Here is a 17,340-nt window from a genome sequence, read left to right as displayed (position 1 = left end):
TGGGTAATCTAGTCTGAAACAATTGAGCATACTTGGATACAATTTATTATCACATACACAATTGCTGCCACTGCAAAAGATGAAATTAGAATCCATATATATCAATTATATTCTATAAGAAACCAAATAGTATAATTTGTTTATTAAAAAAAAGTTATTCACGGAGACATACATTTCTGAAGTTCTTTTCGCATATCTTAATAAAAATTACTAAATAAACCGTATTAATCAAGCAGTATGTGTACCGAGCAAAGTCTTGATGTCCCCACTTCATGACTGGAGGCGACATACAGATTTCCCTTTTCCGTTAGTGTGCTTCTTAAAACAAATGAAAGAATCTGGATAATGTTATCCAACCCTCATATTTCCCTCAATTATATTATGCTTTTCAACGAAAAGCCTTACACAGCTATTTAGCTCTGAACAAAATCAATGTTCACGGCTTGTTCAATGCTTTCGAAATTTTATATTTTTGTCGAAACCTTTGATCCCAAGTAAAAGACTCTCCATAACACACATATGACAGTTACTATTTGGAAGTTTGTTCATAGTCAAAATGAAAACAAAACTATTAAACTTTATATTTAATAGTCGTTTGAGCCATATCGCTGATGTTATTTCGACTGTTGACTGCAACTTTGCACCAGCTTTTGAAGATTTAGTTGATATGATTCAAGCAATATTTATCATTGTTACCAATTAGCTGACAAGATAAGTTCAGATCATGATCAGTATTTACCATCTAATTTCTAATTTTTATACTGATACTTAAGAAAATACTTAGAATTAAGGGAACAATAAAAGCAACGTGAGCGTAATAAATATGCCTTCCGACTGTGGTTCTGTATCGACGCTTTGAATTTAAATGACTTATGTTTGAAGTACAACTAATTGGATTTAAAATAATAGCCTTAATATAAAAGCGAACTTATGCAAACATAGAGTTTATTCTTATTACAACGCATGTCTTAGAAGTTCGGGTAAAAACTGTCCAAGCACATGTGCGAGGTTCGATGAATCTAAGCAGGAAAACGTATCTTAGAGACCAAATACCGCGCAGTTTTTCAACAAAGATCAACATTGAATTTTTACGATTAAGATAAGTTTAAATTGTACTCTGTAGCTGCTTGCAGTTGTTTTGTAGTTTTATTTCAAACAATTCTTGTTCAAACTGTAAATATGTTCAATACTAGCCAAAAGGTCCTTTTCAAAATCATTCTATTACGTGATTATAAAGATAAGATGAGGACGCCTCTGACTTGAAAGCAAACTCAGTACTTTTTCACGCAAAAGCATGTTAAATACTAATACATGTTTATCTAATGTTGAAGATTTTTACCATTTTATATCAATGTTTTCTTTTTAATTGATCATATGCAATTTATGAAAAACATACGCAAAAAATGATTAACTATCGTGTATTATCCACATCATAAGCGTTTTATGTGATGACACTAAACTTTTAAACATTTTAATAAATGTGTGTAAATCTTCCTCTTTTTGTTTGCAAGGATACGAAGAAAATCGTTCTCAATTATATGCAATGTTTTTCATGATCTTTACATGTCAAGTAGGTTTCAAAAATAAATTGTGTGTTAATTATTGTATGATATATAAGCTGAAGTAAACTGACATTGACGGAAAGTGTAAATGGTCGTCAGTGAAAAAAATTGTACATAAGGTATTTGAGAAAACGACTAATGGAAATAAGGAGCATGATAGTACTCATTGCTCATGTTCAATATATAATTTTTAGGATGGGCCATGTTTAAGTAGCACATTCATATTCAGCAATATATATTGATACTTTTAATTGTGTGACAGTATTTGCTATCATAAATTCAATCATTGCAGTATGGTACTTTGGAATTGAGGTTATTTTCAATTTAATTAGCATTAATTGGCATTTTATTAAATGTGTACTTCTTTTTAAAATTCCAATTTTGATTGTATCATAGTTACACGCTATACACTATAGAGACTTAAGGAATCGTAATACTAATGCTGATTGCATCATGCTTACACGCAATATACTAGGGGGGCTTCTTGAATCGTAATACATGCTATTTGTAGTCGTATTGCACTTGTTAAAATGGTATCATATATCTCTAAACAGTAAACACAACAACAGTTTTTCTCAAATATTTAGTTTAAAGAAATTGGTTGTGTTTTTTCTAGGTTTAAATGATTTACATATAGGCCACGACTTCTGGTATTTTATTTCAATTCCGACAGACTAGTGTTCATTCTAAAGTATTGAAAAACAAGAGAACTGACTGCCGCTTTTACAATGGACTTGAAACAACAAATTACCAAATACAGTGCAACATAGATCAGAATTCTTTAAAATGATTGCCATTGGTATGTATTATTATACTTATGAACATAAACGAAATTTAAATATGTATGTATGAAATATGAAGTTAGAGGTAAAATATTAGATATAATAATGGGTATTTTGGATATATATGATTTAATCATGTTAGCTATTTGGATAAGTTGAATAACCTTCACAATCATTGTTTAGGCAGATGACCTGTGCTTAATTAAATAAAGTTAAAAAATAATGTTGAAGGAAAAAATTGACTTAAATAATAAATTGTGTAACCATGATATGTGCTTGTAGGTCACATGACACAATAACAAAACTCATGCATGTACATGAAAGATTAAGTTATTAAATACTACATTGGACAGGCAATCTAAAAGAATGGTAAACAGCGTGTATTTGTAACTTTTAAACGTTTTAGCAAGTTATAATGTTAATTGTATTATGAAAAATGTTGGCTACTGTGTTTTATATGACGAATCATCAAACGATGTGTACTTAGAAAATAAAAACCTAATGAAAAAATCAACATTATGGATGGGACTTAGATTCCCGCTTACTTGCGATATAAATATTCAAATGAAGCATGTCCGTCCGTCCGTCCTTCCGACAGCTCGTTTGCTTCCCAATTTTGTGTAACTAAAAGATATTGTGTTGCTAGAAGGAAACATTGCAAAAAGGTCAACCAGCAAATGAACATACGAGACTTTATTCGGATGTGTTCGACATTATCGGAGTTATGAACCCATTTTATAAAGCAACCATAATTGTTGTTTAATGTTTTCTCAATCGTTTTTCAAAACGTATTGTTGCTAGAGGGCTGAAACTTTACAAACATATTAACCATCATGCGAACTTGCCAACCTAAATATTTGTGTGCGCAGGTTTTCTACCATTAACTTTAGTTATGGTCCCTTTTTAAATTAAAAAAAATACGTGTGTTTCTGTTTGTTTGCGCGTAACTCAAAAAGCATTGCTTCCAGAGTGCTAAACATTGCAAACATATTAAACAGCGTTTGGCTTTACATGTGACATGTTAAGAACGTTTAGATCCATTATGCAACTAGAAAAACCCTTTAAATCGAAACGTTTTCTCTACGTTAAAACTTTTTAAATGTGATTATGCTAAACACTTAAAACAATTGCGACTATGAAAGCGCCAAGAATCCCAATCACAATCTTTGAATTATTAAGTCTTACACATTTAGCACTGACAACAACTTCGCACTTAACGCCTTTTACAAAAATCTCAAAAGTCGCATGTATATGAGAATAATCAATGCATCGATCTATATGTTGTTAAGTTTACATCTGCTATATGAAATTAGTTTTACTGCCATTAGCCTGATCAGAAAAAGAAAAGACAAGAAAACAAGATGGTTGAAAAGACGTACGAATAGGGCGGCTTGATGCTCCCACAAAAAGTTGAGGAAACATGAAAATATGTGTTGTATTTCACATTTCAATATATGATCTGATTTCTAATACATGTATGGATACATTTATTGGTAAGATGATAGCAATACAAACAATACAAAAATGGTCATCGATTTGTAAAAAATACTTTACGCAGCTAAAAACAATCTAAAATACTAGGAAGTCTCACATACAAATAACAATTTTGCGTTAGAGCGTCATCTCTAGTTCATCATCTTTTTCGATGTCATTATTTGCAGTGAAGTTATCAGAGAGAAACCCGCGGTTTGCGACTCCTCCATTGGACGGATTGCTGTTGCTCAAAGCGATCAAATTCCGGTTAACGTCATCAGAAACTGGCGATGCCGTGTTCTCCGGGTACATGGCCGGGTACATATGCCGTGACGTCACACCAAAAACAACACCATCCCTCCAATCCGACATTCGGACTAGTATATTTTCGGCGTTTATCGACTGACGGTTTTCTCTGTTGACGCCATCTTCCGATGACCAACCGGACTGACAACTGACATGTTTTAGTTCGTCTAGGAACTTAGACGTGTGAGGGGCAGAAGCCTCAGTCACCCCATCCTTTTCGTAAATAACCTTCGGGCGAGGTATCTTAGTGAGTGTGAAGTCCGCAAGTTTAGTGTTAACATGAGAAACTTCCGTAAGCGTAAAGGATTGGCCCTTTTTCCTGCGCAAGCATTCTCGGCATACCATGACGATGCACATTAGCAATAAAACGAAAAACAGAAACGACGAAATTGAAATGATGAGAATGTCGGTGAACTCTAGCTCAGTTTCAAGGAAGCCAATATTGGCATCTGTTTCAGATTGCAGTCCCAATATATGTGCGTCAGAAAGTGAGAAAAGGTTTGCGTCAAAATATGAAGCCGAATAATTAACGAGCGTTTGAACGATCGCATCTACAGCCTGTTGATCAGCATCGCGAATGATCATAACCAGCTCATTCGGTGAACATGAAATTCTGAAGTAGTATATTTCTTCTTTGGATATATTATACAATGTGTGAAACATGCTTGAAATAGTATTGAATATCTTCGTGCGAAATTCTTCATTCGTTTTCAGCGAACCACACTCGCCCTCAAATTTCAGAAGAATTTTGTAGTCAAATGTGGCAGAGGCATTGTTGGTTTGATGAGATGTATTTGTAGCGTCTTCAGTACACGTGGCTATCGGTGTATTTACGGCTGCATTCTCTAGTAGTGTTGAAAATGTGGACATTATAGTTGATTGTGTGATCGAATGTGTTGTTTCAATATTTGTATTCGACGTCGGGTAAATACCTGTTGTTGATGTTGAATCCTCGCTAGCATTTGTTTTGGTCGTTTCTGAATTTGTTTCAAAATCTGGTCCAGCAATGGTTGTTACAGTCCCCACTTTTGATGATGAAATCGTTGTTCCTGGTTGAGTCATATCAGTCGAAACCACTGTCTTAGTTGAGTCAATTGTAGAAGACAATAGAGATATCAAATGCGATATCGACGTCAATGTTTCAAATGATTGAGAAGAATTAATTATTGGCGACGTTTCCGAAGTTGATGTAAGCGAGTGCTCGGTAGTGACTTGCTCTATTGTTGATGATGCCGGTGAATAAGAGGTTGAAGTTTCTATAGGAAAAGTTATATCTGCTAACACCGACGAAGTCGACTCTGCTGATACTGCAATACTTAAAATAGTAGTGAATGACGTACTTACATCTACGTTTGTAATTAAAGAATCTGGTGTAGAAACCGAGAGTGTTTCTATTGACGTATGAATCGGATTTAAATCACTTGTAGTTTGAATAGTTGAATCAATTATTGACGTTTCTGAAATACTCGACGTGAAAGGCGCGATGGAAGAAGACTCAGGCAATAATTGTATCGGGGTTAGAGATGATTGATCTGATGCCAAATTATTTGATGCATCGCCTGACTGAGTGGAATCCGCTAAAGAAGCTGTGGAAACGTCTTTTGAGTTAACTTCAATTGTTGATGTGGAATTAGGCAAAACAGGATCCTCAGGAACTGTCGTCAATGACAAACTAGGGCTAGAGCTAGAAGCCTCGAAAACAGAAGGTGTATCGCTCGTTATGCCGTTTTCAGGCAGAGGTGGTGTTGTAGTAAGGACCTCAATGGTAGAGCTGATAGAGATAGGGGCCTCGTTTTGGACAGCATCTTGGCCTTCGCTGTATTTGACTGAAAAGTAAAAAAACAACAAATGTATGAAAGGTATAGTTTCAACGTAGATGGCTGTTTGAACATTTTGCTTTACGTTTACATGTTTTTTTCTGTCTCCGAAACTTTACCTACTTGACTTGGGAGACGGAAAACTACAACGGGCGAGGCATGGTCAGGGGTGATAACCTCAAAAAAGGGTTAGGGTAAGGGTTAGGGTTAGGGTTAGGGGTCGGGTTAGGGTTAGGGTTGGGTTTAGGCTACCCCAAACCCTAACCCGACCCCTAACACTAACCCAAACCCTAACCCTAACCCTCTAACCCCCCCTTGCGCAATACCATACCATGCCTCGCCCGTTGTAGTTTTTCGTCTCCCACTTGACTTAGTGAAGTAAACTTTTTATTTAGTTCCCTCATGTGTACAATAAAAGTTGGCAGTGATTCCTTTAGCAAGCACACATTAATGTGTGCCGGATCTAAGAAAGAGTATTCATAAACAGTTGTAGTTAAAATCTCACATTGCTTTCAGGATGTGAAATAAGTTTAATTGTTATATTTTATTCACTTTTTGAGTGCGTTTAGTCTTTTTAAAAAATTATTATTTTAGTAACCATTATCTAAAATTTAAACACTGATGTCACCACCTTTAGTTTGTTTACCTCGTTTCGTGAAAATGTAGTGTTCAAGTTGTTTTTTTCTATTTATTGCAATCAAACAGACAATCGAACGAATCCTCGAAGGAAACGATCGCAATACACATGACACACCTTTCACAAAATTTGCAAATCAAGTTTCATGATCATACATGTACATGTACGTTCTTGGATTTATCTAAACCAGGAATTTTTTTCTAATCTTTGTGAAGATTGACCACTCATTTTATGAACCAAAAAATAATAACGCGTGAAAAAATGAGTCGCAAACTGTACAAAAATGTTGCGAACAATTTTAAAATGTGAAAACATGAGCCGGAAACTTCTTCAAGTTCTATAAAAGTGATTTGTGAACTTCTGAAATTTGTGGAAAAAAACGACAATTCTATAAGAAGCTGAAAAAATCCCCGCTTACAAAATTAACGTAGTATGTTTATAAGGTACATCGACCTGATATCTGATAAATAAATAAAAGGGCATACATAAACATCATAGTATTCTCTTGCGGTATATCTATTTTCATCCTAGTTTCATGATTACTTCTTTTTTATTTATTTGTTCACGCTACGACTTCAACAGTTTGCAATCTTATGTTGTAATTAAGACCCCTTAAGTATATGTGCGTATTTATTGCAGTGATACAAATGTTATATGAAAATCAATTATTAAAAGGCGTATACAACAGTTCTACACTCACCGGCATATGCACACAGCAATAGTACAATAATTTGAAAGTATAACATGTTGAATCCTTGGTCTATTGGGTACAGTTCTGAAATAAATAGAGAAAATATATAAGTTTATCGTTGCAACAATTATGCACTAAAAATTTATTTAAATTTCATTTTATCAGTTATGACATAATCCATTCAATGACATAAATTATATGACTGTTGTAATTTTTGAAAAAAAATGTTTTCTTAAAAAGAGAAAACTGCAGAAAAAGACTATATGTTTTAATAATTGAACATACAATATTTTTTTAGACGTGTGTCTATTTAAGGTAAATTGATAGAAATTGTTTTGTTCTTTAAAATTGTGTTCTATGTGTGTATGTTATCGATGATGATGATGATGATGATGATGATGATGATGATGATTATGATGATGATGATTATGCTGCTTCTGCTGCTGCTGATGATGATTATGACGATGACGACGATGATGATATGATGATGATGATGATGATGATGATGATGATGATGATGATGATGATGATGATGATGATGATGATGATGATGATGATGATGATGATGATGATGATGATAATGATGATGAATATGATCTTGTCAAATGTTTGGCAGACTTATAAATCGGTGTTCATATAGTTTCATCTCTTGCAAATTCAGAAAACCTAAAAAGCTACTTTTAAAGTTACTGTAGCCGAAAATACAGATAAAGGATTTGCATTTAATTGCACTTGTGATGTGGGTTTGTATTGAATTGCAGTGGACACTCAAACACGAAGAATTAAATACAATTGAAATTATAAATTGACAGAAGAAGAATTACACTTGCTCGTAAAGACGAAATCGATCATCTATAGATATGACAGATAAATATTCACAGCTTTGATAAATGTGTATTAAACGGCTGAAAGCAACATTGTACACATTAGTTCAACTGCTTGGATATTAGAGTACCATAAAAAAACGGGTAAATAGAAAATTGGCGGCGACGAGCGGAAATCCGAATAAGGACATATCCGAACAGCTACATCTTATACATCTGCGTCCTTATTCTCTGAAGAAATTATCAAACAGATAAAGAAGGCAAGAGTGTTTGGGCCATTGATGCACTGTACATGCAGCACATATAGTCAACAGAAAATCATTGACAATAAAAATTCCGTGAAAAAGTTCTTTCTTACACGCTTGTAAAATGATGTCTTATGAAAACGCAATATATTTCTATTTAATAAAATTGAGCTTTATAACGAAGATTTTTCATTTTAATAGTAAATGAATTGCCAGAATAATAATTGTTTGTTCCTTGTTTAATTGTGCAGGTATTATTAAGACAGTTCTACGTATTTCAAAAGCGTAAATTCGCACATGCCTTCATTTTGCAATTGTAAATTTCCATCATGATACTTGCATCGTGTTTAGCTATAAAAAATCGTTTACGCTTCCTTGGTTACTATTGGCATTTTCTGGAAGTATTTTTTGAAATATTTGGATAAAATTTCAATGTTTGCCATGTTGTTAAGCAACATATCGGTACTTGATTTACATACTAATTATGAACACCGGAATATAATGGTTGTTAATCAATAATAAGTATTGTTAATCATTTAAGCATATAGTACATATAGTTCTAGATATATGAATAGCTGTAATTAAAAATACAAACAGCTGTGAATTGGTCGATAAATATGGTGTTTCTTTATGAAACTGGTTGTTTCGAATTCTCGACCTCTGGCGAGAACGCGAGAACAAGATATGAATGAGTGAAATCATGATTCGAGTTAACGATACGTGAACGCGAGATCACGATAAGAGGACGAAATCATGATGCAAGATCAAGATGCAAGAATGTGAGATATAGATGCATCTAGATGCATCGTATTCACGCAACTTCGCATCGCCATCTCAAATCGTGTTGTCGCACCAACGCATCGTAATCTCGCAGCCGCGCAACAAGATTGCAATATCGCCATCTGAAGGTCGAGTGCGCGAAAACATAACGCGAAGGCACGATATTGCGATGCAACGTCGATTTTTTATTTATCTTAGATATATTTGTCTTCAGAAAAACATCGCAAGTATAAAATGAGTATTTCACAAAATCATTCTTTTATTATTTCTAGTCTTCAAAGGCTTTCTACAGAGCGATTATGTCTTATTATGGCATAGAAACCTTGTTTACGATAGTTCGTGTAGTTGTATTCATTTTCTGTTTATATGATGCTATTTTAGGATGATTTGCGGCTGATGCAACTGTAGTTTCATTCAGTTTATATTCGAAAGAATGATAGCGATAACGCCTCAGTAGGATGACGATAGCGCAGAAGAACGATGAAAATGTCGCGACAAAAGGACGTCACGATATTACGATGCTGAACAAGCGATAGTACGATACGTTACATAATGTCTCATTAAAAGCATGGTGCAGTCGTGGCATTGTGTGTCCGACATCTACATGTTGCGTTATCCTCCTCATATTGTCTATTTGCGCTATCGTAGTATAATCAGTGTGTGTTATAGGAATCATACTGAGTAAAGAGTATCGAGTAAGAGCCCATCCATGAATACGCGATATCGCTAGCGGTACTCCGTTTTAAACAAAGACCAGCCAGATGCATCGATTGAGAATGCCGTGAAAACGCTTCTTTGATCTCTTTCCTTCCCCATGATCATTACATATTACAGTTTTAAGAAACATCAAACCTTGGGAAATAACAGCGTTCAGCTATGAAGAAATTCGCAAGAAATATATCCTGGAAGCATGCAAAGCCGGATTGAAGCAAAACTAAAATCAGACTGTCATACCGATCTTTACACGCATGTCTTTAACAACGCAAAAGACGTACAGAGCTTGAGCGCAGTGTCAATAAAAATATTTATCATTCAAACAATATTTGTTCAATCATATAGGACGTCACAAAAAACATTTCGCACAATCTTTGTTAATCGGTCAATAAACTGTTCATTGTCGCGCTGTCGTAAAATTATGAAAGTACTCGAGCTAAATTCATCACGAATAAATGTAAACGCAATAGAGACCCCTGTCGTTTTTTTCCCAATTAACAACGATATATTTGAAAAAAATATTTATAAAATGGCTTACCTTCTAACTAATTCCACATGTGCAGAGGCTTGCAACGAAAGCGTTTTCCGTCTTGAATTAAAAAGAAATATAATGAGTACAATCGACGAACTAAAATCAGTTCAATCGTCGATTCCTATATGCCAGAATCTGCGTGTATTTTGTCCTCGCGAATGAATATCGCTATCGCAAGTGGCGGACTTAAACGTGGTTCTTCGTGTATGCTAATTGTCATTTAGATAGCACAATAAAAGCTTGACTCGTGACTGATAATGGATGGGTGTGAGCTCGAGAGTTCGAGATCGGGTTACACGTGTGAAAACCTGTTCAAACGACGGCGCTGCATTGGCGTCTAAAGGACCTTCTATACAGTAAGTATTGTTTGCCTTAACGCTATGCTTTATTTAATGAAATCTTTCCATATTGCTGCGTCTACTGTAAAAATACTCGTTGAAGTATACGACACTTTCCTTAGTAAAGCATGTGCTATTTCTAATGGCGTTGCATCTCAACATTCAACAATGCCTTTTTATCAAAGTAATTATTTATAAAACACGTTTTCGTATTCCGTAGTTAAAAAGATAAGTCATATATGTTATTTTTATTTCCATTAGAAAAATGCCAAAACAACTGTTATTACTTATTATTCCTTTAATATTTTACTGCATATAATTCATGTTTGTTTTTACATCATAGTAATTGTAAACAAAGATAATTACTTTTTTAAGTTGTCATCGTTATTTAAAAATTAAAGAGATGGATAGAACATGTTTATCAAGTCAACGTGCCTAACGTAAACCAGTCGGAAAAATTGTTCCAGGAAGTGTACCATGTATACGGACTTTTATCGCAAGTCCTGTTCCGACCAATGCGGCCGGGGAAGTCTTCTTTCCCTAGAGTCGTCTATACACAGTCTGCAAAATATAGATATCATTTAAATTTTCAAAACCAAATTGAGCCTCGCTTTGTGAAATGGGGATTTAATGCATATGCGTAAAGTCTAGTTGCAGATAAGCAGATGTGCAGTCCAAACAGGCTAATATGAGACACCACTTTCTGCTTTTATTTTGTTTTTCGTTTAAAGGAAGGCGGAAAGTGTCGTCCCTGATTAGCCTGAGTGGACTACACAGGCTAATCTGGGACGACATATAGCGAAAGTACATTTCACAGAGCGCGACTCAATTATAAAAACCATGTTGGAATCGGAAAATGAGCTGTATTAAAAGTTACAGGGTTAGTAACTGACCCGATACCGTATCGGGTCAGTAACTAACCCTGTAACGAATATATCACGCCAACTACTTTCCATCTTATCAAATTAACAAGGACAAACAATGTTTTTTTTATAACTAGTATTATCGAAAATATAAAATTCAAGAACATTATATAACAATAACAAAACTTCATTTTAGTCTACTGATACCATATAGAATATATGGGGTCAACATGTGACGTCATGTTAGTCTACTGACACCAAATAGAATATATGGGGTCAGCATGTAACGTCATGTTAGTCTACTGACACCATATAGAATATATGGGGTCAGCATGTGACGTCAAACAGCCAATGAGAGAAGAGTAATTTGTATATGGCTTGATATAGTTATGTATCGGTCGGTTCTCACCTTAAGTCGTTCTGATGAGAGGTTATTATTTAGTTTCCTCTCCTAAAATGTGTATTTGTCTTAAGCGTTTTACCGTAATATAAAGCTGTAAGTGGCAAACCTGTAGTCCGATATAGGCGTATCAGTAAGTGTTTTCTTCACGATTATGACAAATATATTAGAACAATACGATTTTAACATTTTGGTTGAACAATTATGGTGGCTAGGTGTTTAAAAATCTACCTCGGATATTGAATTTTTCAACCCAAGCAGATACAAATATTATCTCTTATGTAAAGGAAAAATGTCTTCTTATAATGCAAAATTATGCATAGGTCAATTAAATCATACATCGCTGCCCTGCGACTTATTATCATTGATGATTTGAGAAAAAACTCGAAAGATTCCATATACGGTATCAAATAACGGCACTGATAAAAACTCATACGCTAAACGCAAACGATATATGGTTTATTCAATATACAACAGGCATATAGTCCATGAATATATGCGTTTTACACATAGTAACATAAATAAAGGCATAGAATGTGACAGTATTGAATTTCATAAGTTGTTAAATAAAGTATCAAAACATGTAAAAGGTCTAGGACAAATGGATTACAGCATTTAGACTTTATTTGGGACGCGTTCTGAGAAAAACATGCTTAATGTAAGTGCGTAAAGTGTCATTCCAGATTATCCTGTGCACAGGCTAATCTGGGACAACACATTCCGCCTAAATTGGTTTTTGTTTAAGAAGAGACTTCATTTTGACGAAAAATGTCATAAAAGCGGAAAGTGTCGTCCCTGATTAGCACAGACTAATCTGGGACGACACTTTACGCACATGCATATGCCCAGTTTTCTCAGAACACGACTCATTTACTAATGTCATTAGTGCGATCATGTGACATTTTAGCCAGTGCCATAGGAATCCATTATTTTAACCATAAGATTCATATAAAATGGGAACGTCTGCGGTTCGCTTCTCTTGCACCAGCAAGGACCGTCAACCCTCGTGTCGGCTCTACCCATGCTGTTTTCTTTTACTCTATAGACCTACCGGATGCAAACGTAATACGCATCTGACCCTGGGAGTATACTGTCCATGGAAGGCTGGTCAGAAGAGGAACCAGCGCAGCGAATGTGCTTACAGCGGACAATGACCGGGAGGGTCCCTCGCAGAAAGGCCGACTGGCCATTGACGGTTGCCTTACGAAGGATTTTGTCTCCGCACGGCGGTACTAAGAAAATACGACGTACGTGTCAAACGGTTGGTGTGCTCGCGATAGCATTTGTATTACAAACAAAATGACGACGCAACAATGTCAACTTGCCGGTTATTCCATTTAGACAAAACACTTAAATTTATAGGTGGAAATAAATACGCAAAACAATAAACTGAAACTGAAACTGGTTTATTTGCTTAAACGCCTGTTTCTACATTTAAACATATTCAATGGCGTTGTACATAATCTATATAAATGAAAATATATATAAATAAAAAATAAATAAACAATCAATAATATTCAACAAATTAAATATAAGAATTATATAACACTAAAATTTTCATATCACAACATCTTAAAACCAATTAAGATATAGAATAATAATATTAATCGGATTAATATTAATCGTCTAGTTTGCTCTCACAAATGTCTCTATTTTAAAGTTCATTGACTTGTTAAAACAATGAGGTATAGTCTTTAAAGAAGTGCGTTTTCAGATTTCTTTTCAAACAGTCAATCGATGAGATTTGTTTCAGACTCAATGGTAGATTATTCCACAGTCTGGGTCTAATTGTGCTAAAACTTCTGTCACTAAATATTGTGCGTTTATTGAATGGCACGGGGTAACACTCGATGCAGGACTCTGATCATCTGGTGGAACGTCGTTGAACTTTTGGTGTTAACAGTTCAATCAAATACTTTGGCGCGTTTCCAGTGTGACAATTGAACATGTAAGTGAGAATCTTAAAGTTTATTCTTGCTTTGATTGGCAGCAAATGTAAATCTTAGAGTGCCTGCTTAGAGCTATCTCTTCTTCTACGATTCAAAACTAACTTAGCGCACATGTTTTGAAATCGTTGTAATTGTGCTAATTCACAGTCTGCAATCCCATACAAAACGACGTTAAAATAGTCCAGGTGCGAGAGAACGAGGGTTTTGTTTGCATCTCGTGTCAGATATTTGCGAATACTTTTGATCTTAAAACCGTTCATCATTGCGTTTCTACACTTGATCTTTATGTGACTTTGGAAACTCGAAGTATTATCCAAATATGCCACTAAGTATCTGATGGTACTTTGTTTCTCAATTTTGTCACCAAAAATTTCATTCTCCTGAATGGTTAACTTGTTTAACTGTAGGGCACTTCCAAATAATATATGTTCAGTCTTTGAAGAATTCATTTTGAGTTTATTACCCTTCATCCAATCGTTACACTCCGAAGCGAACTCCTCTAGTTTGTGAATGGTTTGAGCTTCAAGTTCTTTCTTGGGTAGAAAACGTTTGCTTGCTGTGTGATTGTCGGCAAAGCCGTATACAGAAATGGAAGGGGGGACAATGTCAAATATGGTTCCAGCGTACGTGATATACGTTTCCCTTAGGGACACTACATGCTAGTTCACGCGCCGAAGACTGGTTCACACTTACACGGCAGCTCCGGGGCCGAATGTATGAGTCCAGCCAATCTAATGCAATTCCACCGATCCCGTATTGACACTTAAGAACGTCCAAAAGGATGTCGTGGTCCACTGTGTCAAAAGCTGCACTAAGGTCTAATGCTTATTGACACGAATGATTTTGTCTGTATGCCGATTTTGTGTGTGCATAAGTTCGTGTTCAGTTAAATGTTCATTCAATATGTACAAAGCTGCTTTTTCAATTAATTTGGACAAGAACGGTAAGTTACTCACTGGCCTGTAGTTGGACAATATTAAATCTAGGCCGGCTTTTTTTCAAAGAGGTCTAACAATTGTTTCCATTGCTTTGGGGAAACTCACTGTGTTAATGAAAGATTAACTAGTCTGATAATGATAGGGAGGAGCTCTTCCAAAAATGAATTCAACAATTTTGTTGGTAAAACATCAATTTCACAGAACTTTGTTTGTGCATTTTATTTATGAGTTTTCTAACTTCATCTTTTTCAAACTCAAACAATAAATAGAGTAACGTATGGGCAATGAAATGGAAGTATATGTAAATAGTTGAGCGATGTAAATAAAACACTAAACACCACAAGAATGCCTTCTGCAGACCGTCTGTATTTTCGTTCTGTGATCATAGAATATTATCAAATTTGGTTGCGTCATACCTTTGCGTATAAATGGGACTCCAAAACAAATGCGAATAAAGCTTGCAGACGGACTTAACGTCAAGAAAACAATAATTGTATAGCATCTATTCATACATGTCGACGAAATATCGAATATATGTAGATAAATCGCAAATATAGGTTGAAAAAAAAATCAGATGAAATCTCTTTAAATCATTCATAATATAAGGTACCTTAATTTTGAAGTTCATACGTATTTTGAGCGTACATTACATATCGATAACATTAGTACGCAAACCATTCCATACAAATAGCATTTACTTTGATTCACGCCAACAATATAGCTTATCTCCGTGGAAGAGCATCGTACGAAAAAATGAGAAAATAAATCTCATTCAGAGAAGTGCACTCATGTTTCTTCGTAGCGTCTTGTGCAAAATAAAGTGATGTATGCCTATATTGGAAATACTCATTCTTATTTCACACAGAGCCCGTTCGTATATTTTGCAAACTGAAAACAGACAGCGTGTAGTTATTTTGGGAGAACACTGTGTTGATTATATATATGTTAATTAATCATAATTAACCCAACCCAGCGTTAATTAACACAACTATGCGATCCTTATTTTAAATGGAAACCGATCCAATGAGTCTATCAATTTCCAATGACTGAATTGTGATGTAAATGCCTCTATAAATGTATTAATCAACTGTAATAAAGTGTCATTGATACATAAGTTATTAGATTAAATGGACACATCGACCTTTTGTCATTTGTTTATTTTCTAGGAAACCTTTATTAACCCATTTATGCCTAGCGTCTAGAAAAAAATGACATGGCAAATAGCGTAAGATCCAGTTGAGACGCCGCGGCGTCTCATTTGGGTCTGCGTTGTTTGCTTAAAGGAATTTCTGTAAGAAGTATTCTAAATATAGAAATAAATATACTAGACATCCCTAATTTTGGAAATAAATTGATCCAATTTAGACGGATGGGAGAGTCCACTAGGAATACATGGGTTAAGGAGAGAGGGTTTATTGCAGGAATCCCTGAAACGTGTTCGAGTAAAATTATTTTGGGGTTTGAAACTCAGACCCTGTAGAATTCGCCTTACAATCCTCAACGTCTACGATTCTATTTAAATATTTCACACTCAGTCATACCATGTTAATCCGTGTGATTAAGGGATCACTGATAATGTGTGTGGATAACTTGTTTATTATCAAATGCTTCAATATAACTCGTTTGTCAACTGAATGAGTAGCGTTCCGAGAAAACTGGAAATAACGCATGTGTGTAGAGTGTCGTCACAGATTAGCCTGTGGAGTCCGCACAGGCTACGCAGAGACGACCCTTTCAGACTAAATTGTAATTTTGCTAAGAAGAGACTTCATTTAAACGAAAAATGTCATAGAAGCGTAAAGTGTCGTCCCTAATTAGCCTGTGCGGATTACACTTTACGCACATGAATTATGCCCTGTTTTCTCATAACAAGACTCGTTTTGTCTGCCTCACGTCGATATGCCCCTTAATTGTATCATTATACTCAAATGTTTCCTATAAAATTCAATCAAAATGCATTAGCTTAAACATAAAATAAAGTCAAACTGCTGCGCATAAAGACCCTCATAGCAACACCTTTTCTTGAAGAGCATTCCAAACCTAAAGGATTTAAGCATTAAAAAAGAAAGGGCATGTGGTAAGTAAGAAAAAACTTGACGCGAAGCAACGGTCGATGTTTTATTGCCATCTTTTAACAGGCACGAAGAAATATTAAAACATGAAGTCACGACAAGTGCCCGTACAGAGAATTGTTATCTGAAATAACTGCTGTTGATTATTTTTAGACAGTGCGGCATTGAACACCAAAATATGTAGTATACTGTAATTCTAACACGTAATATGTGCTTGCACCTTGTTTTATGGGTCCCGAATCCGTGAGACATGTAGCTGCAGTGGCTACATTTATTGGTAACAATGACAAGGGAGTATTTAACTACTTTTCTCGATATTCCATGTTTGAGCTACATTTTCGAAAATGACATTTCAGGTACAAACGTACAAAGCTACGCTGAACAAGAATTCAGGTATCAAATGTAGAATACGTTTAT

At 35.1% G+C, this 17,340-nt stretch overlaps 1 protein-coding gene across 1 annotated transcript in view; it reads right to left on the bottom strand.

Moving 5' to 3' along the window:
* Positions 1–3,955: 3,955 nt before the first annotated feature.
* LOC127878249 (serine-rich adhesin for platelets-like) overlaps positions 3,956–17,340 on the bottom strand; it is a 229,202-nt gene continuing 215,817 nt past the window's right edge. The window contains exons 2-3 of the mRNA XM_052424769.1: positions 7,278–7,352; positions 3,956–5,949 (exon numbers count right to left, since the gene is read on the bottom strand). Coding sequence (XP_052280729.1) covers positions 3,956–5,949; positions 7,278–7,323 — 2,040 coding nt within the window. The 5' untranslated portion in view covers positions 7,324–7,352. The remainder of the gene's footprint in view (positions 5,950–7,277; positions 7,353–17,340) is intronic.

Source organism: Dreissena polymorpha, chromosome 4 (assembly GCF_020536995.1).
Source record: "Dreissena polymorpha isolate Duluth1 chromosome 4, UMN_Dpol_1.0, whole genome shotgun sequence".
Taxonomy (NCBI): domain Eukaryota; kingdom Metazoa; phylum Mollusca; class Bivalvia; order Myida; family Dreissenidae; genus Dreissena; species Dreissena polymorpha.
Note: the sequence above shows the minus strand (reverse complement) of the source record. Positions and strands in the feature narration are given on the sequence as shown.